At 37.3% G+C, this 27092-nt stretch overlaps 2 protein-coding genes across 2 annotated transcripts; both read right to left on the bottom strand.

Annotated features, from left to right (window-relative positions):
* Window positions 1–12: 12 nt before the first annotated feature.
* LOC138330570 (uncharacterized) lies at window positions 13–519 on the bottom strand. Its single transcript, XM_069278133.1, has one exon. It carries the CDS (start codon window positions 517–519, stop codon window positions 13–15), a length of 507 nt encoding a protein of 168 aa, XP_069134234.1.
* Window positions 520–25069: 24550 nt separating this feature from the next.
* Window positions 25070–25732, bottom strand: LOC138330569 (uncharacterized protein B0403.1-like). The gene has a single exon (XM_069278132.1). It carries the CDS (start codon window positions 25730–25732, stop codon window positions 25070–25072), a length of 663 nt encoding a protein of 220 aa, XP_069134233.1.
* Window positions 25733–27092: the final 1360 nt, after the last annotated feature.

The raw sequence follows: 27092 nt of genomic DNA, 5'->3' as shown, positions 1-27092 counted from the left end.
GCGTCCCTATAGCTAGCGTCGTTCGTCTCCGGTTTTATCGCTACAAATGCACCTGCGCTTGGTTCGAGGCGGCCTTAAGGGCGTGTCCTCGTTTTCGCGCTCTTTACTCGTGGGTTCAAATAATTGATTGTTAATGTAGAGCTTATCTCTTACAAATGCCACCTTCTTCCAAGCCTTTCGCGCATTCTTTGCTTCTGGATATAGATCTTTACGCTTCTCCTCTATTTCTTTCGGAAACTGCTCATTCACCCAAAACGATGCAAGCTTTCTCGTTGACATTTTCACTTTGGTTAGATCCTTGAAGAAAACAAATTTTACAATTATAGGTCTCGGGGTTGCCCCTGTGCTTCTGTCTCTTTTTCCTATCCTGTGGACATTAGCCATTTGAATGTCGTCCGCGTCTTCCATTTCTAGTTTATCTCTAATAAATGTTTTTACAACCTTCCCCGAGTCCTCGCCGTGTCCGTTCGCGTCCCAAGGGCTTTCTACTATTCCTGAGAAAATCAGGTTGTATTTCATGCTACGGCACTGAGCTTCAGCCTTTCCCGGAGATCGTCTAATTCTTCTGCATTGTCCATTTCCGCTTGTTCGATGTTCTCCATATTGACCTACATCTTACTTACGTTACGGCCTATGGTGTCGTTCGCCGCCTTAAAGCTGACAATGCAAGTTAAAAAGTATACATTTGAGATAAAATTTTTTTTTTTTTAAATTCAGTATTTTTTTTTTCAAAATTCGTTTCTGAGACAACCCCTTGCGTTTCTAAGGACGGGCAGTCGCCATTTTGTTTTATCCTGCTTGGATACATCACCGGGTACCGACCCCTATATAAAGCGCGTGAACCACAAACGTGCGATCAGTCGAACGCTCGCCGTTCAAGGTGTAATATACTGTACTATATATATACCCAATACGTATTTACGTGTAACCTGAGGCCATGTCATAATAATAAAATGGTTAGTACTTTCAATGTTTTCTCAAATAAATTTTCTAAGAACCATATATAGATTTATACAGTTAAATTAAAAGTAATGAATGAATTTATACCTTCTTTCCACGTGCGAGATCCATTTTGATTATAACGTAAACAAACTCGGAAATTCTAATAGCAGATAACATTTGCAAACTTGCACTCACCTGACAAGTGTTCATTGAAGTAATATTATCTCAACTAGATCCCAAAATATGTCAAAAACGAGCTAATAAAACACTTCAATATACATTAGATATTACACGCACATGTACACGTGTGTGCCTTCGGTAGTTTCATATGGAAGCGTCACTTGTTCGGGGCAGGTGGTCACGTGCACGTGGCCAGTCGAGTACATCGGGTACGATAGTATACGTGGAGATATGTGGACGGATTATTATTAGGATTTCTATTCATTTGTGTGGAAAGTTAAATTTGTGAAACATCTAAATAACAGCTTAGAAGAGTTGACGTTTGCTTGCTAAAGCAAGCCCTACACATATTTACAGGTAAAGGGTTTTGTTTATGTATTAGTAGGTGATACACGGTAGACAACTTCTAGGTGTTTATGTACATGACTGAACGCACGTGTGTCGATTCACGCGCTTTATATAGGGGTCGGTAGGCGTCACGTATCCAAGCAGATTTCAAACAAAAATGGCGTCCGTCCGTCTATAGAAACGCAAGGGGCTGTCTCAGAAACAAAATTGGAAAAAAAATCTTCATTTTTTTTTATAATCTCAAATGTACATTTTTTAACTTGCATTGTCAGCTTTAACTCTGTCCATTTTGTTACTGTTGCCCTGAAGATCTGACTCCATTTCACGAATCATAATCATTTTTGCGCAAAACTCAAAAACTTGAACTAATGAAATATTGAGCACATCCAGTTCTATACCTTATATACAAAATATACACTATATGTCCCTTGTTTTAGCCTGCTTATAGTAATGTCTTCAATAACAGCTAGGGTAAAACTTAATGTCACAGTTCTTCCAATACGTGTTTATGAGGGTCTTGAATCTGTTCACCGACTCGGCATTAACAATTTCCGAAGGTAGGGAGTTCCAGTCGTTGATCACTCTTATTGCAAATGAATGTTTCCGAATGTTAAGTCTTGTATGAGGTTTCAGTAATCTTTTATTGTGTCCCCTTGTTCTGTAATGGTCTTGCTTGGTCAGCATGCTTCGGCATCTATCACTGGTTTTGTCAATTTCATTAATAATTCTGAATACTTGTAGAACATCAGCTCTTTTACGTCTGTACTCTAGAGATGGTAATCCAAGTTGACGCAATCAGTTTGAATAGGTTGAATAGATAACTTCACCCATCATATCTATCATTCGTTGTGTTTGTGTTTCGGGATTATCATCGTTATATGATACATCCCTACATTCGGATAGAACTTCTGATGTTGACTTTCTCCCGGCCATATTTACTGGAGGTACTGCTCTATATATGGGCGTGAACAGGTGAGTATAGGTGAGTGCTATGTGCTCGTCAAAAACAGGTCAGTCCACTATGGCTATAAATAGATGGCACGGGTCCTATACTGTAGCTAGTGAACGTGGCATTAAACTTTTTCAAAAGAGAATAACATCAAAAGTTGTAAAGTTACCCTTGTTTTTTTTCCTTCCGTTCCAAACAAAACAAAACAAAATGATAATTATAATTAAACCTACTTACCTAGTGAAAAGTTATTACCTGGATGAAAGAAAGATATAAACATATAATACATACACGTATCGCTCATCGGATTTCATGTGTAATTGGAATATCGAGTAATTGTAATTCCTTAATGAGATTACATGACACTAGTTTGTATTGTATAAGGCTAACAAATTACAATATAGTGGCAAAATAACATTCTTTTTCTCATTATGAAATTCATGGACGTGCTTACCCAGGCCGCCGTCGCCGACCTTTGTCCCCCAATATATTCACTATTTCATCAGAACACCACTGAATTACACCTAAAATTTCATAACAAATTAATACACAAATATCTAACATCAATTATTTATCTTTACACACAGTGGTAAGTACGTAAAACCACCGCATGCTCCGTATTTTGACAGTGAAAATGTAAACAAATCACCCGTCGCCCCTACTCGCATGACTTATGTGGCTTACATTAAATGTAGCTTGAACGAATCGTGCATCCTTGTTTTTTTTAGTTTAAACGTATTTTATTGCAAACAAATTTACAACAGGATCGGGCACAAGTTATTACAACTTATAAAAGCCCTCTCGCAACAACAATGACATATAAATAATTAGAATTGCTTTAAATACAATATAAAGTACATATAAAGTTAGATAATGAATAAATATATAAATATATTTTAGAGCGAGAGCATTACATTTTTATTATGGATGGGCAAATAATAAATATATATAATGTGCAAAATAATACAAGCAATAATAGTATATATTCAATAGAGCATTGTTTCTTGCATCCTTGGCTTCAATCAACACATCTCATCGTAGAATGGGAATCACTCTATATGCAAAAATTGTTGGTTTTTAATTTTCCTCTCAATATCTGTGTCTATGATCGCATTGAAAAAAATTTAAACAACTACTGTCGGCCATTTTCTCGCTTCCAGCTCCCCCTAAGTCTGAGGTACGCACCTCCTGCGCACCCCGATTCCGTTAACCTTCTCCACGGTGCACACGCTTAATATAATCTTACACTATGAGTTTTCGGTCTTCTTTCTTGAATATAACCGAACATGCTGAGTTTAATCTGAGAAGCATTTCACGGTCTGCGCCCCCAATCAGGAATGGAGAGAGAACGTCGTTAGAATTGGTCAGCGCCCTTCGCGCACTTATCCTTTAGATGTTTGGATTATGTGGAACAAAAGGACGAGTTTTCGAATCATATATTAGTCCAAGAAATTTAGTTATGTTCAAACTAATGGGATTTTAATATCCATTGAGTTGTGAGTCAGGATACATTGTGCGGGTTTTTCGTTTTTGAGAAGAAGTGATACAGACTCAAGATTTTGATCTTGAAAATCTAAAGCCATTTTCGTCTGCCCAATTTTGTTATTTTGCCCTAATACATTGTTGTAGTTGTCGTTTCTATAGGAGGTGGGCATTTTTTTTGATCTTTAAACAGATTCTGAAATCATCCACACATAGAGACCTCTTCCGTAGATATGGCCAATGCCAGTTTAGTTATGCTTGTTAATTGTTTGATCCAAAAAGTGTGCACGATATCAAGGATACCCACCCCTGAGGATGCCCATCCCCTGTGTTTCTGTTTCTGAATAAGTTGAACTCCCGTTCGAACTCTTGGAAATGCCTCTGTCAGATAGAAAATTTGAAATAAATTACCCACGTTTACCGTTGTCATGGACGATTCGTTCATGATTCCATATGGCCAATTTGTGTTCGTAATCCTTTTCAGGTCAACAGAATTACGGCCTAAAGATGTTCTTTCTTGGCAAATGCAGTCTCGTATAATTGATTTTTAGGTGCTAACTAAGTGGTCTACACCTTCCCCGCAGCGGTTACTAAAGCCGCTTTGCAAGAGGACTTAAAATATTGTGTTGAATTCCAGGAACCAAAACTACTCTAGTATTTATCATACGTTTTGAGAAATTTTACAGAAATACAATCTCGTCCCAATGAAATCGGACGATTGTTTATTTGGGCAATCAAGTAGCAATCTTTACACGGGCTTTCGAAGGGGTAATAAATGGAGCTTATTCCTTCCAAAGACTCAGGGGAATTTTGCATGAAGAGTAAACTTGATTAACTATAGTTATAAGAAAAGACATATTTAGTGTAGAGTCTGGTAATTGTTGTAAAAAAACATTTATATGGATAATTTGTCTGGGCCTCAGCCTGCCAGAGTTCCTTTGATTTCTCAAGGGATCTCGGTGCAATTTGGTTATCTCGCGAAAAGGCTTATATTGATAACTGTTCACTATGTGGAGGATTTACAATTTAAAAGACGTACTCTTTTCCTTTATCTTTTTTAAATTTTTGAAATGTTTTGGAATGATGTTATGACGGATGGATATTGTTTAGCAAAATTTTGGGCAATGGAGGCGTCAGTTATTTCGGATTTTGAAGAAAATATTTTATTTTTGTTATAATGAGGTGGGAGGATGGGGTTGCTTTTCTTTTCCATGATGTTTTTACCAATCATTTCCCTAACTTTCTTCGAAGATGTAATTGGGATATTAATTTTTGAGACATCCTCTTTTCCAAGTAATTTTCTTGTGCGGACTTAATACGAACCCTTCGAGCTTTAGCTCTCCAATATTTTAAAATTGTTATAGTTTGAGACGGTTGGCGAAGCCAAGTACGCCCGCCTCAGAGCTTGCATTTTTCTACCACAGATCTATTGATAATTGAATCCATTTGACAGAAGAGAACGTTGTAGGTTTTGGCACGGATTTTGGTATGGTTTTTTTGTAGCGATAGAAGTGAGGGGCTTCTGTGAAAATTTCAATGGGGTCATCGAGGTTCAAAAAAATTATCCTCGATGAGCTCCTCGGCGCATAAGGTTTTAAACTGAGCCCAATCCGCCGTATGTAAATTCCAATGAGGAATTGGCTACCCCCCCTCAAGTTTTGGTGACCCTATATTTTTTAAATATAATTGGAAAGTGATCGCTGCTTCCACAAAGATCATCGTTGACCCTCCAATCATAATCCAGAAACGAATTGATGGATGGATAACGATAGATCAATGTGGGTAAGCGATGCCAGAGGCAGGGTGTATGATATATGTGAGTGGACATTGGTGTGTTATAATAGACATAAGCTTGTTTTTATCAATTAACACTCTTCGATACGTCTACCTCTATCGTCAGTGCCTGGGGAGCCCCAAAGGCTATTTATGACCGTTAAAGTCACCCATGATAATATATGGCACTGGTAGTTGTGACTACGATGTTACTCTCAGTTCATCACAACTAAATGGAGTATTTGGAGGTAAATATATTAGAACAGACTGTTATTTTTCGCGGCGTGTAAGAGTTGCGCTTATAGCAAACAGCTTGTAAGGTGGTATTTAGCTGAAATGTGTCTGTGAGGGGACGTTTGTTATGCACCGCCACCGCCACACCACCTGATTGCGCGGCCACCTGTTGTTGGAGTTTTTGTGTATTGTGTAAATTGTCTGAGTGATTGATGGTGTCTTTCAGCATTATTTCTTGCTTGTAATGGCAGAATATGGAGTGGGTTTTTTTGTTTGTATAAAGATGTTTTTTTTGAATTCTTCTATGTTCGCTTTAAATCCGCGTTATGTTCCATTGTATGATGGTGTTTGTCTACTATGTTGGTCCCCTGAGGATAGTTTGTCGGACCGACAGGACTACTTGAAGTAGGTTGTTTGTCGGCGGGCGATAAATGTGTTGTCACCAAACTCGCTGTCGTCCGATAGAACATCATAGATGGTTCCGTCCAAGGTATAGGGTCATCTGATCCCTTTACTGGTGGTTTGTTGTTTAGTGCAGGGAAACCTCGCCAGCTTTACCTTGGGTGGTTTTGGTCTGGCGTTGCTCCCCCCCCTGCGGTGGTGTATTAGCTGGTCGCTTGGCTTTATTAGGGAGTTTTTTTTAACGTCAATAGACGTTGAAGATAACAGCACCGTCTATGACGAGCGGCAGTAACGTGTTTTCTTACGTTCTGTGTTTGAATTTGGTGTTGTGTAAGTCCTGGAGACGCCGGGTGGAGATTGGGCGTTTTAGCGCTCCTGGTGGCCCAGCAAGTGGTTTTTGTCTGTGGTTTGTGTTGTGGTTTAGATGGCTCCTGACTTGAAACCTGTTCGGGTGATCCCCCATGATGACTTTGCAGGCCTTAGCATCAGCCATATCTGGACATTCATGTGTCCCCAGTTAGGCTTGTCAATCAAGGCCCTGGACCGACGCATGTTTGACGGGTGACACTGTCAACAGGCGTCTTTGCGCGGGTGATCTGGGCATAGGTTGCCACATTCAGGTCTGAACACATCGACTATCCTCCTAGCTTCAGGAAGGAGACACCCATCGGGATATTTGACCCGTAATATCTCCCTCTCCCCGAGTCCCAGGGCAGGACAGGTGCGAGCAGACGCAGCATGGGTCACCCCCGCAATTGACGCAGTGACGGTTGACATATGTCCACAATTCGTCTTTTTCGTCGTGACCTTTCACGGCCACAGTTACTGACATACCATTTTCCGTCTACAATTGCTCTCATGATGGCCGTACTCTGGCAGTTACGGCACCTCAATGGATTAGGGATGTAGACGCGATGCAGTGACATTGTAAATCGTTGGTTAATCCAACAGTTACGCTCTGTGGTAATGTTGGTGTAGTCGAATGTTAAAGATAAAAAGTGTGTGTTGGGACCAAATCTCCAAGCTCCACTTTTTCTCGTCATGATGCGGTTTAAATGAGAGTAGACCGAGAATTGTTTTCCTCTCTTGGAAGTATGACAGTATGTCAGCCTCATTGTCATTGCGCAAGGCTGGGTGCACCTGGATTTTAACCCCCTTGCTGCAGCGATTCAATGATGAGTGTGGTGGTTTACACACACACTCTGAGGCCGGCAAAAGACTGGTTGGTTTCCAAGGAGGTTCTCCGCTGGTTGCTTGCGGAAAACCTCTTATTAGGAGATCACCCGATCCCAAAGGCTTGACAGACTTGACATCTCCGGCATATGCCTTTGATTGCCCTTTCGCAATATTAAGTCGCAGTGATAAACCTGCAGTGGTATGCCACTCTGTGTAGAGGACATGACCAGAATACTGTGGGAATGTGTTTGTTGTACCGCTTTTTGTTTGTTGATTTGTGGTCTCGATTCCTTTTGGGGAGATTTTGGTGGTTGTAGTCTCATTTTGTTTGTTTTTGGTAAGCCATCGTTTTTTAGTTGAATTACAATTCGCTAGCTGTGCCCCACCTCCCTCGGAGAGCCAACAGGGGGACACTTATGATGGACATGGATAGCCAATGTCAAAGTGTCAGGGTTACACTAAGATAGTATACGCGGCCCCCCCCCCGGAAGTATTTTGAACAAACATAATTCAAATCAAGCCTGCGATAGCACGCGCTCGCAAAATTGTACACCCGCAAGATCGATCAGAATCAAGACAATCCAAATTTAAAACTCACGATTGACCCCTAAGCCAACCGCCTTCTTGGAGATCTACGAACCAAGGGTCTCGGCATGACCAGCCGATTGATAATACAGGGCCCATATTACCTCTCGTCTAACCGGAGTCTGAAGCCAAAGTAGTGTGTTGTAGCAGTAAAAAAAGGAAGAAAAAAAGAGCAAAACCTATTCAACCACCAGGACCTTCTTCCCCGGATACGAGATGCAACCCACGGCAAACAGGTTGGCTCAAATTGGAGCTACTGTGAAAAGCCTTTCAGCTACACTGCTGATATCACGTGGACGCACATCACATATCCCCAAAAGTGGTGTGCATCCGCATGAGAGCAGTGCACCCAGTCTCGGGACGTGGACCCAGCTTTCATGGAGACCATGAACCAGGTGAGTTTAGGTGAGTGCTATGTGCTCGTCAAAAACAGGTCAGTCCACTATGGCTATAAAATAGATGGCACGGGTCCTATATTGTAGCTAGTGAACGTGGCATTCAACTGTTTTCAAAAGTTCTGTAAAGTTACCCTTGTTTTTTTTCCTCTTCCGTTCCAAACAAAACAAAACAAAATGATAATTATAATTAAACCTACCTACCTAGTGAAAAGTTATTACCTGGATGAAAGAAAGATATAAACATTTAATACATACACGTATCGCTCATCGGATTCCATGTGTAATTGGAATATCGAGTAATTGTAATTCCTTAATGAGATTACATGACACTAGTTTATATTGTATAAGGCTAACAAATTACAATATTGTGGCAAAATAACATTCTTTTCCTCATTATGAAATTCATGGACGTGCTTACCCAGGCCGCCGTCGCCGACCTCCGTCCCCCAATATATTCACTATTTCATCAGAACACCACTGAATTACACCTAAAATTTCATAACAAATTATTACACAAATATCTAACATCAATAATTTATCTTTACACACAGTGTTAAGTACGTAAAACCACCGCATGCTCCGTATTTTGACAGTGAAAATGTAAACAAATCACCCGTCGCCCCTACTCGCATGACTTATGTGGCTTACATTAAATGTAGCTTGAACGAATCGTGCATCCTTGTTTTTTTTAGTTTAAAAGCATTTCATTGCAAACAAATTTACAACAGGATCGGGCACAAGTTATTACAACTTATAAAAGCCCTCTCCCAACAACAATGACATATAAATAATTAGAATTGCTTTAAATACAATATAAAGTACATATAAAGTTAGATAATGAATAAATATATTAATATATTTTAGAGAGAGAGAGAGAGAGAGAGCATTACATTTTTATTATGGATGGGCAAATAATAAATATATATAATGTGCAAAATAATACAAGCAACAATAGTATATATTTAATAGAGCATTGTTTCTTGCATCCTTGGCTTCAATCAACACATCTCATCGGTAGAATGGGAATAACTCTACTTGCAAAAATTGTTGGTTTTTAATTTTCCTCTCAATATCTGTGTCTATGATCGCATTGAAAAAATTAAACAACTACTGTCGGCCATTTTCTCGCTTCCAGCTCCCCCTAAGTCTGAGGTACGCACTCCTGCGCACCCCGATTCCGTTAACCTTCTCCACGATGCACACGCTCAATATAATCTTACACTATGAGTTTTCGGTCTTCACTTCTGAATATAACCGAACATGCTGAGTTTAATCTGACACGCTGAATATAATGTTACACGTTGAGTTTAGATTTTCACACTGAATATAACCGAACATGCTGAGTTTAATCTGAGACGCTGAATATAATCTTAAACTCTGAGTTTTCGTACTCTGAATGTAACACGCTGAATTTTCGGTTACAATTCTGAATATAACCTGACCACACTGAATTTAACCTCACCATTCTGAATATAATCGTGAAACGCTGAAAAAGTCTAGAGTTGTTGGTTAAAACTACCCAAAAACGAGGAAATTTTTATATTCACCAGTGTATAAGCCAGTAGACAATATCAAAGTAGCCTGTGCTGGTTATGGCGTGCCGAACGTTGCAAAATTCGAACAAGTAAAATAAAATGTGTAAAGAAAAATTTTTTTTGTAATATATCGTTTTATGTGTTCAATATGTTTAATTTGTGTGTAAAAACAATGAATGTTTGTGTAATGTTTTTAATATTTATATGTAAAAATAATTCAATAAATTCTTTGTGTGTGTGAAAAATATATTTGTGTGTAAAAATATATATTTGTTTGTTTGTTTGTTTGTTTGAGTTTTACGGCCCATCGACAACTAGGGTCATTTAGGGCCAAACTACAAGTCAGGCATTAATATCAGGATAAAAGGTCAGGGTAAGAAAAGGAGTAAGGATTAAAACACAGATTGTAAACGTTTATTTGATAAAAAAGGTTTGCATGGGATAAAATAGTTTTGGCTAAAACACACGAGAAAACTCATGCAAAATGTTGATGAAACGATGAAATGTTGAGTTGATACGATGATATGATGAGGAAAACGTTCATATTTTATCTAAAATACCGATTTCTTTGAGATAATTAAAAATACGATTATGTCTCACGGCATGAAAACAAAGTGCACATGTCGGAGACATCGTAGTGCTTATCTCGTATGTGCTTAAAATCAATACAGTGCACTAAAATATGCTCCACTGTGAGAGGAGAATCACATGCATGGCATGTGGGAGGATCCTCCCCTCTCAATAGATAGGAATGTGTAAAATATGTGTGTGTCCAGTTTCGGAGCCGAGAGACAGAACAACTTCCTCTCTGCGGTCTCTCCGACTGGACAGTTTAGGATTAAGTGTAGGTTGAATTTTAAACAGTTTGTTGTTTGTTTCGGTAGACCACCTTTGTTGCCAATGGTGTTTGATGGCTGAGTGAATTGAAGGTTTGATGTCGGTGTATGGTAGTTTCAAATCTGTTTGTGCTAGGCGAAGAGAGCAGTCTTAGCTGCTTTATCAGCCTGTTCATTCCTCTTTATACCCACATGACTGGGAATCCAGAGATAAGTAATTTGAGTTTTAGAAGATAATCGAAATGTTCGGATTAAAAGATTTTGGATTAGAGTATTTCTAGGACATCTTGATTTCAAAACAGCCTGAAGAACCGAAAGAGAGTCTGAACAGATGATTGCCTTTTCAATGCGGTGTTCTTCTTCGATGTGGTCAAGAGCCAGACCGATAGCACAAGATTCCGCAGAGAAAATGGAGGCAACATCTGGAAGTCGGATAGAGGAACAGTGATTAGATGTACAGCATGCTGCCGCAACTTTATCGCCATCTTTTGAGCCGTCAGTGTAGATCTTAACATGATCAGGGAAAGCTCTGATGCACTCCCCGAAAGGAGGATTTATGTTCTTCGGGTAAATGCACTGGACTTTGCCCTCTCATGCAAAGATAAATTGATATCAGGTGTTTGAATGAGCCATGGTGTGTACATCCGATATGGTGTACTCGTCAATGGCGTCGAAATTTATATTTTAGTTCCTGCAAAAACTTTGAAATTCTGATGCCAAATGTTGGTATGAGCTTTTGATTTTGTCTGAATATGTCCTGGTGTTGTGGATTAAATAAAGATCGCGAATGCGGGGTTTTTTTGGGATTGGATTTCAGTTGGGCAGCATACTGTAAGGATAATTTCTTTCGTCGATCGTCGTTCTAGAGATGGCTCATTAGCTTCCACATGGAGACTCTTCACAGGTGTTGTTCGAAAAGCTCCAAGTGCCAGACACAGTCCCTGATTCTGGATAGGGTCAAGCATCTGTAGATAGGAGCTGCGAGCCGATCCATAGGCAATCGAGCCGTAGTCAAGTTTTGATCTAATAAGTGCCCGGTAGATACGCAGAAGCATTTCACGGTCTGCACCCCTAATCAGAATGGGACAGAACACGTAGAATGTTCAGCGCCTTCGAGCACTTATCCTTCAGGTGTTTTATGTGTGGAACAAAGGACAGTTTCGAATCAAATATTAATCCAAGAAATTTTAGTTTGTTCAACTACTGGAATTTTAATTCCATTGAGCGTGAGGTCTGGATCGTTGTGTGGTTTTCGTTTTTTGTGACAGAAATGCATGCAGACAGTTTTTTTGATCTTGAAAATCTAAAGCCATTTTCGTCAGCCCAATTTTGTAATTTGCCTAGACATTGTTGTAGTTGTTCTATAGTGTGCATGTTTTTTGATCTGTAACAGATCAAGAAATCATCCACAAATAGAGACCCTTCTGTAGATTGACCAAGACATTTGGTTATGCTGTTAATTTTAAGCCAAAAAGTGTGACAGACAGGATACCACCCTGAGGGACATCCATCTCCTGTTTTTGTGTTTCTGAATAAGTTGAACCCGTTCGAACTTTGAAATGCCTGTCAGATATAAAATTTGAAATAAACTTTGGCAAATTACCTAGTATACCGATATCATGAAGATCGTTCATGATTCCATATTGCCAAGTTGTGTCGTATGCCTTTTTCGTCCCGTTGTCAGTATAATGTGACCGGGTGGGGTGTGTTTCTTGGTGTCTTCGGCGGCATGCTTCAGTGATAAAGCACTATAAAAAGGGCAACAGTTTACACTATACAAGAAGACACAACACGAACATACCGCAGTCTCCCAGTACACTCACCTCGCACAACATACATGCCACACACCGCATACATGGGAGGGCCGTCCTTACATGACCATAGCTGTTAATAGGACGTTAATAAATCAATCAAAACAAACAAACAAGCCTTTTCAAGGTCAAAGAATACGGCCACAAGATGTTCTTTCTTGGCAAATGCTTCTCGTATAAATGATTTCTAGTCTAACTAAGTGGTCTACCGTTCCCCCTGCGGTTTCTAAAGCCGCTTTGCAAAGGACTTAAAATATTGTTTGATTCCAGGAACCAAACTAATCTAGTATTTATCATACGTTCTAGAGGTTTACAACTACAACTCGTCAATGAAATAGGACGATAGTTATTGGCATCAGTAGCATCTTTCCCGGGCTTCGGAAGGGGTATAATAGTATATTCCTTCCAAGACTCGGGAATTTTGCCAGAAGAGTAAACTTGATTAAATATAGTTAAAAGACATTTTAGTGAAGAGTCTGGTAATTGTTTTAAAAACATATATGGAATTTCGTCTGGTCCAGCTGCCGAGTCCTTTGATTTCTCAAGGGACTCGAGCAATTCTGGTATCTCGAAAGGCATATTGTAACTTTCACTATTGGAGGATTTAAAATTAAGACGTTTCTTTTCCTTTTCTTTTTTAAATTTTTGAAATTTTTTCAACAAAATCACACACAAATATATATTTTTACACACAAACCGTTTTTTCACACACAAATATAAAAAAATACACACGAATATTTTTTCACACACACACATAACGATATAATAATATTATTAGAAACACATTTTTTCGCACAAATGATTTTACTTATTGAATTTTGCAACGTTCGGCACACCATACCTGGTCAAGTGCTGCGTGATACGCATTCAATGTTAACGCTGTTGGACATTTAAAAACTGAATGTTTTATATCATGAGCTAATGTTTCACTATCTTAATCATCTGGATTTGTTTATAAGGCCAATGCACAGCTTTGCTGTTTACATATTCTGACTCCGGGTGCACAGTCTCTATTACCGTAATCTAACTAGCGCGCCAACGTAGAGATGTGTGACTGATGTTACTTTAAAGTACGTATACATTTCAACTGTTACTAATCTATTATCATAGTTCCTCACTATATACATATACTGATATATTTTAATTGATATATACTTACATGTTATTTTCTGAATCATGATTTTATACCTAAAATAATTATTGATCAGACCAATCTTTCTCATCACCATATAAATCATTCTGCTCGTACACTGTATGTATCATAAAAAATATATCAATTGTATAAACAGTTACTTATAGCGAGTTCATTTCACAATTATTTGACCATGTCAAATGAAATGACAAGACCTCTACCTACCTCTATAGCCATATAAATTATATGACTTCAGTAAATTATAAATACAAGAAAGACAATATCGTAATAACTGTATTCTTGGTATATTTCTGAAACTGTTTACAACATTTATTGCATATGTTCCAAATGTTTCCTACATGTAAATCATCAATTCATCTATTATTAGCTATTGTTAAGTTTAAATCTAATGCCATTAATCAATTAACTCCATAGTGTTTAATCCTGCTTAAGGATTTTGTGCTTCATATTGTTTGAACTTTTGTGCTTTGACTTTTTCTTTTGTTGTTTTTGTGGGTTTTTTTTTTGCCTTGTTTTTTGTTTTTTTTTTGTCTTTATTTATTTTTTTCCCTTCTTTTTCGCTTTTTTTTGCTTGTCGTGAGTTGTTGTGAATGTTCTCTCAATTTAGCAACGTTCTTCATAGCTACAAGTATAAGAATGTATGGTTTGAAAGTGTACCTTTACTCAGTGTTCATACTTATTTATATTCCATTATAATTGATAATACCAGCTACTTCTTATATACTTTGTTACTGTTATTATTATCAACAGGTGATATCCATGTTAACCCTGGTCCTAACCACATTAACAATGATAGGTATATAACTGGAAATCTGTCTATTTTTCATCTAAATGTTCGTTCTATTCGTAATAAACTTGACCTAATTGAAAGTGAGTATTTAGATACTGATATTCTCTGTTTTACAGAATCTCACCTTAATAATTCAATCAATGATAAAGATCTGCACCTTAAGTCTCATCCCACTCTTTTCAGAAGTGATAGAACTGGTAGACCTGGTGGTGGAATTATTATATACACTAAAACAATGTGCATGCTGTTTGCAGATCTGATCTTGAGTCTGTCAGCTTAGAAACTCTGGTGCTTGAACTAAAAACAGCTAATAAAAAGATTCTTCTGTGCTGTATCTATAGACCACCTAACTCACCTGCTGAATACTGGAACTAGTTTGATACCGTAATAGATACCCTGTCTAATGAGAACTGTAACTTGATAATTACTGGTGACATTAACCAAGACATGCTGTCCCTTTCTCCTACCTCTCATCTTACTCGTATCCTTTCTAAGTACCAGCTTCACAGTTTAATAAATTCTGCAACCAGAGTAACTCCTACTACTGCCTCCTGCATTGGTATATTTTATGTAAACAATCCTAACATTATACAGAGTTCTAAAATATTATCACCATTGCGTAGTGACCATTGTCCAATCAGAATGAATGTTTGTTTTAAAACTTTTAAAGAGAAGTCGTTTAAACGTATTATTCATAAGTTCAATGAAGCTAATTGGACTGAAATGAATCGCTCACTTTAGTCAGTTGACTGGCAGGCTCTTATTGATCCTAATGATAATGTTGATAATATTATAAAATAGATTACACAAGAAAGCAAGATCTAGTAATAGGGAGGATGACTGGCTCAGATTTAGGATTGCACGTAATGATGTTATTGATTTGATAAGACAGGCTAAACAAAAATATTTAAATAAATTACAAAATACCCTATCTGACAAGTCAATTCCGCCTGGTAAATGGTGACGTATTGCCAAGTCTATTGATAACTTTTCAAATAAGCCTTCTTCTTCTCAACCTTTTAAAATTGGTGGTAATATAATTATTCATCCTATGGACAAAGCAGAGGCATTCAATAATTTCTTCTGTTCTATTTCAAATTCAACAGCTGAAGTTGATGATTCTGATCCTGACTTACCTCCCCTTAGTCACATTAATTTTTCCAATATCAACATTACTGATCAAGATGTCTTAGATCAAATTAACCTAATAAAACTTAACAAGCCTGCTGGACCTGATAATGTTTCTCCTATAATAATAAAAATTCTTACACTTTCTATACTTACACCTCTGAAATTACTTTTTCAGAAAACTATTTAAACTGGTAAGGTACCACACTCTAGGAAATCCTAAAATGTTTCTGCTATTTATAAAGCTAACGGTTCTGTTGATGATCCCAGTAACCACAGACCTATTGCTATTACTTCCTGTCTAAGTAAATTATTGGAAAATGTTTTTAAATATGTATTTAACTTTGTAACGAAACATCATGTCATAAGTGAGAATCAGTCTGGATTTCAATGTAGGGACTCTACTGTCAATCAACTTATTTCTATTTATGATGTAATTTCCAAAAAAAACTTAGATAATGGTAAAGATATTAGATTAGTCTTTTGCTATATTAGTGAGGCTTTTGATAAGGTATGGCACAAAGGACTTCTTTAAAAACTTAAAAATATGGTATTTCTGGCAATCTTTATAAATGGTTTGAGAGCTATTTATCTGACAGGAAACAACGAGTTATCTTTGAAGGTTATGTGTCCAATTTTAAATCAATTTCTGCTGGTGTTCCCAAAGGCTCTGTTCTGGGTCCTTTCCTTTTTCTTCTTTTTATTAATGACATCACTCATGAAATTAATACTAATGTAAAACGTTTTGCTGATTATACATCACTTTATGTTATAGTTGATGAAGATGTTATTACCCCAGCTAATAATCTCAACGATGACTTAGAATCCATTTATAATTGGCCAAAACTCTGGAAAATTCATTTTAATCCACAAAAAAATGTTGCTTTATCTGTTTCAAGGAAAAAGAGATACCATCCACCACTTATTTTTAATAACCAAATAATTAATGAACATGTTTTCCACAAACATCTTATTATTGTGTTATTTTTAATTCAAATGGAATCTGTGGTGATCACATTAAATATATATATGATACTTCTTGTAAAAGACTAAATATCCTGCGCATGCTTAAACACAAAATTGACAGGAAATCGTTGGAATCTTTATATCTCTATTTCACCCGCCCATCTTAGGATATGCCTCTTCTGTGTGGGATAACTGTAATATTGGAGACGAAAAACTTCTTGAATCTGTCCAAATTGAGGCAATAAAAATTATTACTGGCCTCAGAAGTGGAACGTCTCATCAAATATTATATTATGAATCTGGGTTTGAAAAATAAAAAAGATAGACGTAACAGACATAAACTCATTTTAATGTACAAAATAATTAATCACCTAACAGCTGACTATCTATATCACACTATTGAACCCTACATTAATATTAATGTTAATCACCGACTTCGCACTAATAGATTCTTTAATATTCCTCCATCCAGAACCTGCACCTATGATCGTAGTTTCTTTCCCGATACAATGCGTCTATGGAATAATCTTAACCATTCTATTACCTCTTCCCCTACTCTTAGTACTTTCAAAAAGAATTTAAATAAAACTCAAACACACTCTAATAGTAATGCTGTTAACTTCACCTCCTGTAATCCAAGAAAACTTAACATAATACTACAAATGTATGTCAATTACGTAATAATGCGAGCAATCTAAACTTTGACAAATATAAAGACCACCTTATTTTAATCATATCTCTTCTAAACTATTGACATCTGGTGATATCGAATTAACTATTGACGAAAATCAATTCATCCTTTCTAATATGAATAATTATATCTTCTTGGCTTCTGGAGGCGTATCCTTGTAAACGATCGTTGTCCAATCAAGTAACATTAAAAACATGTAGGAGTAAATTTAGAGGGCTCATTTTGCCAGTGCTTGTTCAGGCGTGACTTAAATGAGTTCAGAGTCATTGCAGATACCACATTTTCAGGTTTGTTTGTTTGTTTGTTTGAGTTTTACGGCCCATCGACAACTAAGGTCATTTAGGGCCAAACTACAAGTCAGGCATTAATATCAGGATAAAAGATCAGGGTAAGAAAAGGCAAGTAAGGATTAAAACACAGATTGTAAACGTTTATTTGATAAAAAAGGTTTGCATGGGATAAAATAGTTTTGGCTAAAACACACGAGAAAACTCATGCAAAATGTTGGTGAAACGATGAAATGTTGAGTTGATACGATGATATGATGAGAAAAACGTTCATATTTTATCTAAAATACCGATTTCTTTGAGATAATTAAAAATACTATTATGTCTCACGGCATGAAACAAAGTGTACATGTCGGAGACATCGTAGTGCTTATCTCGTATGTGCTTAAAATCAATACAATGCAATAAAATATGCTCCACTGTGAGAGGAGAATCACATGCATGGCATGTAGGAGGATCCTCCCCTCTCAATAGATAGGAATGTGTAAAATAAGTGTGTCCAGTTCGGAGCCGAGAGAGAACAACTTCCTCTCTGCGGTCTCTCCGACTGGACAGTTTAGGATTAAGTGTAGGTTGAATTTTAAACAGTTTATTGTTTGTTTCGGTAGACCACCTTTGTTGCCAATGGTGTTTAATGGCTGACTGAATTGAAGGTTTGATGTCAGTGTAAGGTAGTTTCAAATCTGTTTGTGCTAGGCGAAGAGCAGTCTTAGCTGCTTTATCAGCCTGTTCATTCCCCGTTATACCCACATGACTGGGAATCCAGAGATAAGTAATTTGAGTTTTAGAAGATAATCGAAATGTTCGGATTAAAAGATTTTGGATTAGAGTATTTCTAGGACATCTTGATTTCAAAGCCTGAAGAACCGAAAGAGAGTCTGAACAGATGATTGCCTTTTCAATGCGGTGTTCTTCGATCTGTTCAAGAGCCAGACCGATAGCACAAGATTCCGCAGAGAAAATGGAGGCAACATCTGGAAGTCGGATAGAGGAACAGTGATTAGATGTACAGCATGCTGCCGCAACTTTATCACCATCTTTTGAACCGTCAGTGTAGATCTTAACATGATCAGGGAAAGCTCTGATGCACTCCCGAAAGGAGGATTTATGTTCTTCGGGTAATGCACTGGACTTTGCCCTCTCATGCAAAGATAAATTGATATCAGGTGTTTGAATGAGCCATGGTGGTACATCCGATATGGTGTACTCGTCAATGGCGTCGAAATTATATTTAGTTCCTGCAAAAAATTTTGAAATTATGATGCCAAATGTTGGTATGAGCGTTTGATTTTGTCTGAATATATCCTTGTGTTTGTGGATTAAATACAAGATCGAATGGGGGTTTTTGGGGATTGGATTTCAGTTGAGCAGCATACTGTTAGGAAAATTTCTTTCGTCGATCGTCTAGAGATGGCTCATTAGCTTCCACATGGAGACTCTTCACAGGTGTTGTTCGAAAAGCTCCAAGTGCCAGACGCAGTCCCTGATTCTGGATAGGGTCAAGCATCTGTAGATAGGAGCTGCGAGCCGATCCATAGACAATAGAGCCGTAGTAAAGTTTTGATCTAATAAGTGCCCGTAGATACGCAGAAGCATTTCACGGTCTGCACCCCAATCAGAATGGGAAAGAACTCGTAGAATGTTCAGCGCCTTCGAGCACTTATCCTTCAGATGTTTGATATGTGGAACAAAGGACAGTTTCGAATCAAATATTAGTCCCAAGAAATTTAGTTTGTTCAACTACTGGAATTTTAATTCCATTGAGTGTGAGGTCTGGATCGTTGTGTGGTTTTCGTTTTTGACAGAAGTGCATACAGACAGTTTTTGATCTTGAAAATCTAAAGCCATTTTCGTCAGCCCAATTTTGTAATTTGCCTAAACATTGTTGTAGTTGTCGTTCTATAGTGTGCATGTTTTTTTATCTGTAACAGATCAAGAAATCATCCACAAATAGAGACCCTTCCGTAGATTGGCCAAGACATTTAGTTATGCTGTTAATTTTTAGTCCAAAAAGTGTGACGGACAGGATACCACCCTGAGGGACGCCCATCTCCTGTGTTTCTGTTTCTGAATAAGTTGAACCCGTTCGAACTTTGAAATGCCTGTCAGATATAAAATTTGATATAAACTTTGGCAAATTACCACGAATACCGATGTCATGGAGATCGTTCATGATTCCATATTGCCAAGTTGTGTCGTATGCCTTTTCAAGGTCAAAGAATACGGCCACAAGATGTTCTTTCTTGGCAAATGCTTCTCGTATAAATGTTTCTAGTCTAACTAAGTGGTCTACCGTTCCCCTGCGGTTTCTAAAGCCGCTTTGCAAAGGACTTAAAATATTGTTTGATTTCAGGAACCAAACTAATCTAGTATTTATCATACGTTCTAGAGTTTTACAAATACAACTCGTCAATGAAATAGGACGATAGTTATTGGCATCAGTAGCATCTTTCCCGGGCTTCGGAAGGGAAATAATAATAGTAGATTCCTTCCAAGACTCGGGAATTTTGCCAGAAGAGTAAACCTTGAAAAGACATTTTAGTGAAGAGTCTGGTAATTGTTTTAAAAACATATATGGAATTTCGTCTGGTCCAGCTGCCGAGTCCTTTGATTTCTCAAGGGACTCGAGCAATTCTGGTAACTCGAAAGGCCTATTGTAACTTTCACTATTGGAGGATTTAAAATTAAGACGTCTCTTTTCCTTTTCCTTTTTAAATTTTTGAAATCTTTTGGAATGATTTTTGATGTTATTATTCAATATATCTCTAATATTTAATAACCACCTAGAACTGAATACGGAGTCCTGATGCAACTTATACAAAATTTATACATTGTAGTAGATAATTTCGTTTCCCCCGTTACGAGTTTATGCCAGAACATAATCATTTTTGTTTTTATTTCAATTTCTAAAGGGAACCTGCCCAATTCACCGTATACCATATAATTTGGTGTACTAATATGGACATTTAAAATCCGTTTACAAAATTGATATCATCATCTTCATAATTAGCAGAGTTCAAATTTTTGAAGTAATTGTAAAGTTCAGTTATTGGTGTTTTACTATGACGCGTTTGTGATTGTCCTGATACCTTATTCAGTATATCCCATAAAAAACTTTGGACTATTTTTCACAGAATCTCTTAATTTCTTTTCCGTATTAAATGTATATGTTTTGTATGCGTTATTTACTGCCTTTCTATAATTACGACTTCTCCGTTTTAGTTAACTTTTATTCTCATCATTTTTAATCTACTGTAATTTTGTTTGGCAGTATGAAATTATTTACGAAGTGTTTTACAATAAGCCGTAAACCATGGTTTATTATTACTATTTCTTCAGACTTTGTGTATTGGTTTACGCCCAAATGACTTGTTAGCAGCGGCAGTGAATAAGGCGCTAATATTTTTGGTTATATTATCAATTTCTGTGCTTGTTACGAGATTAGTTTGTTTAGTTTTAAGATCTTTTAAAGATTCTTCTAACTCAGAGAATTGATTATTTTCGTCAGTTGTTATGAAATTAGTGAAATCATTTTTCAGTTCTTCCTTCCATTTCTCATAACTGCTGGCTTTATCATTTGACTTATCATGATTATTTATGTTCTGTTCAACCTGCGCACTAGTAAATTAAAATTATATTCTGTTATGTACATCAAACAGTACCGGATTAAAATCAAGTACTTTAAAGTCTTCAATAATTTTAAATAAGTCTGAGGTGATCAGCATATAATCAATCAAAGAGGAATCATGACAAGTGTTCTTCCCGTGTAGTCAGTCATACCCAATTCTACCATTAGCTATATACATATTATTGTTTTTACAGAAGTCTAATAGTTTATTAGTTTGTTACTATAATTATTAGATTTCGAAGTACATTAGAACGTTGTAAAGGTATATATTTACATTTTCACTTCGCTCCGCCTCAATGAAACTAGTAAACTCCGATCACTTCATTTCCCAATGAAGATGCTTGGTCACGCGCTGACCTCTGACCGGCGTGAGAATACATTTTGACATTGTTTACATTTTAACCTAGTTTTACGCCGCTTCAGTTTTGAATGAACTTTCTGGGATGTGGCCTATCGCTGTACATTTAGAAACACAGACAGAAATGTTTGATAAAGTGATATTAGAAATTGTTAGTAATATGATATTACAGATATTTTACACGTATTTTGAAGAAACGATGACTTAGGCTCAAGCCCCGGAAAATGCTGAACATAGGCTACTGAGCGCAGCGATGTTCATCACTCATCGAAGTAGGCATAATCGAACGCAAATAGTTAGGATAATGTGTACAATATATAGATATATATGTAAAACGGTGACATACATGTAAGCTTAGAAACGATAGATTCCATAAAAATACGCTCAAATACCAAACAGGCTGATTTCAGTGACATAAGCCTAACGAAACGATTCTGCGAGTGTCAAAACCCACGGCATTCGAGGGTCGTTGGAAACCACCAACATTTCAAATCAATGTTTCTCTACTTACTTTATACAGAATTTTAATCCTAAAACTCCAGTTGACAGAGAAGTTATCACATTTCAAGAATAACACACAAGTCTTCCAGTGATCTGCGACTAAATCCCACATTTTAACACGTTTTATTGAGCCCCTGAAGCATGGTTCTTGGACTGCATCGCATACCATAGACACAGGGGTTGAATTTCACAACAGGTTTAGTTAATAAGCATTTAACTGCCAGCTACAAACAATTACCAGACGGAAATACAACATTCAGGTACATTCCACAACAATCGCAATTGATTTTTAAAAGATTTGATTATGTTTAGATACCAACTATTCAGCATTTTCACCACAATCGTCATTTTCTTCAAAACCGGACCCCTGCTAAATCGAGCAACCGGATTACACGTTGACTGCACTGCTAGTACTGCGCAGTATTTTTTTTATTTGAAGCTACATGATCATGTTTTTTATGATAAAATTTAAGCCATTAATTCTTGTACATAAAAACAATATTTCAAAATCGCCGTTTTTAATTGTAACAACGCGCAAAGAATGAAGTTATTTTCGGAACTACATTTTATGTTGCCTTGGTGACGAAAAGAACTGACTGGCGGCTGTTCCGTAGCTGTACATACATGTACGATAAATGGTACAATGTTGCAAATTGTATAATAATCTTATACCGAATACATATACTTTGACTTTTTTTCAAAAGCGGGATATTTAAATTGGTTAACGTAAATATAAGGATTGATTATCAATTTTGTTGCTTGCATTGACTGATGAAGAAAGTTAATCTCGTGCAAATGTTACATGAACTGCTTCGCAGTTCACTTCATTTGCACGAGATTAACTTTCTTCATCAGTCAATGCAAGCAACAAAATTGACAATCAATCCTTAAATATTAATATTGGAAAAATATTGTCTTCATAATCCAGACATACTTTTATGGAGATCATCATTTTCAGTTATGTTCAAAATATCAAGAAGAGAGTTATCTGGTAAAATATAATCTTGTTTCTGTTCAGTTTTCGCGTTAAAATCTCCCACTAAGGCTACCTTTGTGCTATTATTGCAAAGGTTGATCATTTCTGACTCAATTTCCATAAATGCATCAGGTGACGAATATTTCGAATTTTCTGGTGGGATATATGTACATCCCCAGTAATATATCATAGTCGATCTGTTTGAATAGTTTTTTTTGAAATTCTCACCCATTTTCAAAATTCACACTCTGTTGTTAAAAATTGCAACATATTTTCTAAACATTTTTTGGAATACTATAACGATACCACCTGATTTTTTAATACAATTTGTTCGATTTTTGGCAAAATGTGCATAACTATCAGGTAACTATAAAATGTCTAAATCATCAATTTTCGTTTCAACAAACACCAGCAGATCGTGTGATGTAACCAACTCATCAAATTCGGGCAATAACATTTTAGACCTAAGTCCACAAACATTGAGAAATGTTACATCAAGGCTACTGAGACCTCTTGTTGCGCGTCCCTACGCCCGTCTTCCATCGGCACCAGAACCGGAAGTATGTTGTCTATCGTTCTCACGACCTTGTCTCTGAGGGTTCTGGTGGGTGAAAGAGCCATCAGCATCCTCCAAAGGCGCGATGCGTGCACGAGATGCTGGGCGACGATCCTTACCACTATTTGGAGTAGACAGTCGTCTTTTAGTCGCCTGAGTGTTGTTTGGGGTACTACTTCCTTGGGCCTCCTCGCTGTATGTGGGTTGAGGTTCGGTATCGCGATTCACTGTGTTTCCTGCGGTCTCAGATTGGTAAAGTTGTCCATAAATATAAAGCCTGTCCCTGACCAGACTGACGTGATGTCCCGCAGACCTGTGATGTTTCATGACAGGGTAAAGTCGTTTCCGTCTCTCCTCTACCGAATCCGGAAATTGTCACTTATCCCGAAGCGTTTACCTTTCAGGAGATAGCCTCTCCTCTTTACTTCCTGTTTGTCATCAAAGTGCAAGAATCGCACTACGATTGGTCTATGTTTACCTGGTCGATTAAACCTATGTACATTTGCGAATTCCATTCGTTTGTGAATACCGAGTTCGTGTCTAAAGAATCCTCTAACTTTCTCGGCAATTATTTCATCCCTCTGTTCAAGGAGACCGGTGAGCACGAGATTGTATTTCATACCTCGGCATTGCTGATCCTCTATTGTGTTTTTCATTATTTCATTATCATGCCGCAAGGTCAGAAGCTCGTTTTGGATCCTGTGCGCACTCATTTCCTGATCTGCTAATGATTCACATGTCTTTTTGATTTCTATATGTGCCTTTGAAATGCTTTTGGTATTCTGTTCGGTCTTTTCCTTAACTTTCTCATAATACGCACTAATTGCTTCTGCACTTTTTTCAATGTCTGCATTTTTCTCCTTTACCAATCTTACCTCCAACTCTAATTCCGAAACTTTTCCAGTCAATTTGTTGATTGCAGTTTCAATTGTGTCAATTTTGTTTACTTTATTTTCTATACGTTCTAACCTCTCTCCTATTTGTCCAATCTTCTCAACCAGTTGATTAAGAGAACTTGCCACGGTGGAATCATAATCACCATGTAAGACTTCACGCGCACTTTCTAACATTGCAGACGTAGCCATGATAGTACACAGGTAGGTACACGTGTAATAATGTATACTGTTCGTTAGACCGTGACGAATCGTTGGTGATAGGGACAGCTTACAGGTGTTAAACAGGTTCAAGTCTATAAATAGCTTAGATCTATATGACAGTATAGTCAAATAGGAATGTCACAAAAAAAACGTAATATCCAAAAATGTTATCCGCAAACACATTGCGTCATTGCAAAGTAAAACATCCAAGGACTCATTATATCTCTAATTGGAATACTTAGCTCATGCGAAGGTCCAAGATATGGCCGTTTTTCTGTCCGAGTCGATTACGTGACAATCTTAATGGGGCGCGCCATCTTGTCTCCTGTCAATGTATCCATAGTTCTACTGTTGAATTTGTTCTTTGTGACATTCAATCTTGCCCCGCGCTTCATAATCTTTTTTGAGTGCCCTCTGGTGACAGTAACAGGAGACATTGTAAAGAGCTTGTCCTTGTCCATAATATCGATATCATTGATTATTTTGTAGACCTGGACAATATCTGCTCGTTTCCGTCTGTACTGAAGACTTGGTATTCCTAGTGATCTGAGACGTTGTTCATACGTCAGGTTGTTTAAACCTTTCACTCTTTTTGTAGTTCGTCTCTGGACATTTTCAATCAATATTTGGTCCTTAATGGAAACTTGGTTCCAAACGCATGATCCGTATTCTAGATGAGGCATGACAAGAGTTTTGTAAAGGTTCAAAAACATGTCTTTGTTGATATAGCTAAATGTTTTGAATATCAATCCGGTAATTCGGTTGGCTTTAGAGACTGAATTATTCACATGCTGACTAAATTTGAGGTGATGATCGAATGTAACACCAATATCTTTTTCCGAACTACATTTGCTTATTTCTTCATTTGTGCCCATTTTGTAGCAGAAGTTGTCATGTTGATTTGAATTTCCAATAGGCATGTGTTTGCACTTTTTGATGTTAAATTCCATGTTCCATGTCTCAGACCATTTAATGATATTGTCATGTCGTTCTGTAGGTCTAGTCTGTCTCTGACACATCCAATACCCTTTATCAGCTTAGCGTCGTCGGCAAACATTTTCACGACCGAGTTTAACACTTCAGGCATATCATTGATAAATATCAAGAACAAAATCGGCCCGAGGACGCTCCCCTGGGGGACGCCGCTTGTGACGTCACGCAGAACAGACAGTTCGCCGTTCATACAAACTCTTTGCTTCATACCCTTCAAAAATCTTTTATCCATCCTAGAATATTTCCTTTTATACCACATTTTTCCATCTAAAGTAGTAATCGACTATGTGGTACTCGGTCAAAGGCTTTGATATTTATTATGTATGTAAATATGTATTTAATGTGTCCTCCGGGACGGGAGAAGACTTATATAGGCTTGCCTGTTGTCTGATCCCTTTGTTATTAATACAATATGTTGAAATAAATAAAACTGAATGAATGAGCTGTGTATTATTCCAGGTTCTACCATGTATTTACATAGTACTTTATCTGACTAAGCCTATTGTATTATCTATCTTGTGAGACGAGTCTTTGCTTTTGTACTTTCAGTTCTAACCAACAATTGGACAATTACGGTCGAAAGTTGGTTTGAAAGTATATCTATGCAAACGGGTGTGGACTGAACTGCATCAATCATGAGAGAGAAGAAAATTGTGAGTAATTTTAATGTATACATTGTATTGATATGATCAAGTATTTTATTGTTGTATTTAAGTAATCACGGCTTAATGATCACATTTATCATGTTAACATGACTTATCGAGTTCAATAGTCAAACCAGATCTGTACAAACACGGCTGTCAACAGTGATGTACCTGCTGTACGATCGTCGGAGACGACTAAATCAAGAATCTTTGTTTCTTTTTTCCTAACTTGCTGTCTTCTTTGTTGTTGGTTAGTTGATAATATTAACGTCCTATTAAAGGCCAAGATCATTAATGGACGTCCTCTCGTGTATACGTGGTGCGTGTGCAACGTGTTGTGGGAGACTGCAGTATACTCTATTTGTATAGTGCATATCACTGAACATGACTCTAATCTCGTAAATTTTAATCACCACATGTTTTTATGTACGTATTTATCTATATATATTGGTTTTCTCTGTTGAAGTTACTTTGTAATATCTTGTACAAGATGCGTCGAATACTTGAAGTTTCAGGGTAAAGAATTTCAATAAGCTCAAGCTTGTTTTCAAAGAGTTGCACGATCGCCACTGGCAAAGACGCATCATAGTCAATAAAATGGCAGTTTCTAGTTTTCTGCTCCTGCTTGGTTCTCACTATAAGTGTAGTTAAGATGCCGTGTCAATAAGCATTG

The sequence above is a fragment of the Argopecten irradians genome, chromosome 9, assembly GCF_041381155.1.
Source record: "Argopecten irradians isolate NY chromosome 9, Ai_NY, whole genome shotgun sequence".
NCBI lineage: Eukaryota > Metazoa > Mollusca > Bivalvia > Pectinida > Pectinidae > Argopecten > Argopecten irradians.
Note: the sequence above shows the minus strand (reverse complement) of the source record. Positions and strands in the feature narration are given on the sequence as shown.

Coding starts and splice junctions, on each gene's coding strand:
- LOC138330569 (XM_069278132.1), bottom strand. CDS start 25,732: ATGGAATTTAACATCAAAAAGTGCAAACACATGCCTATTGGAAATTCA.
- LOC138330570 (XM_069278133.1), bottom strand. CDS start 519: ATGAAATACAACCTGATTTTCTCAGGAATAGTAGAAAGCCCTTGGGAC.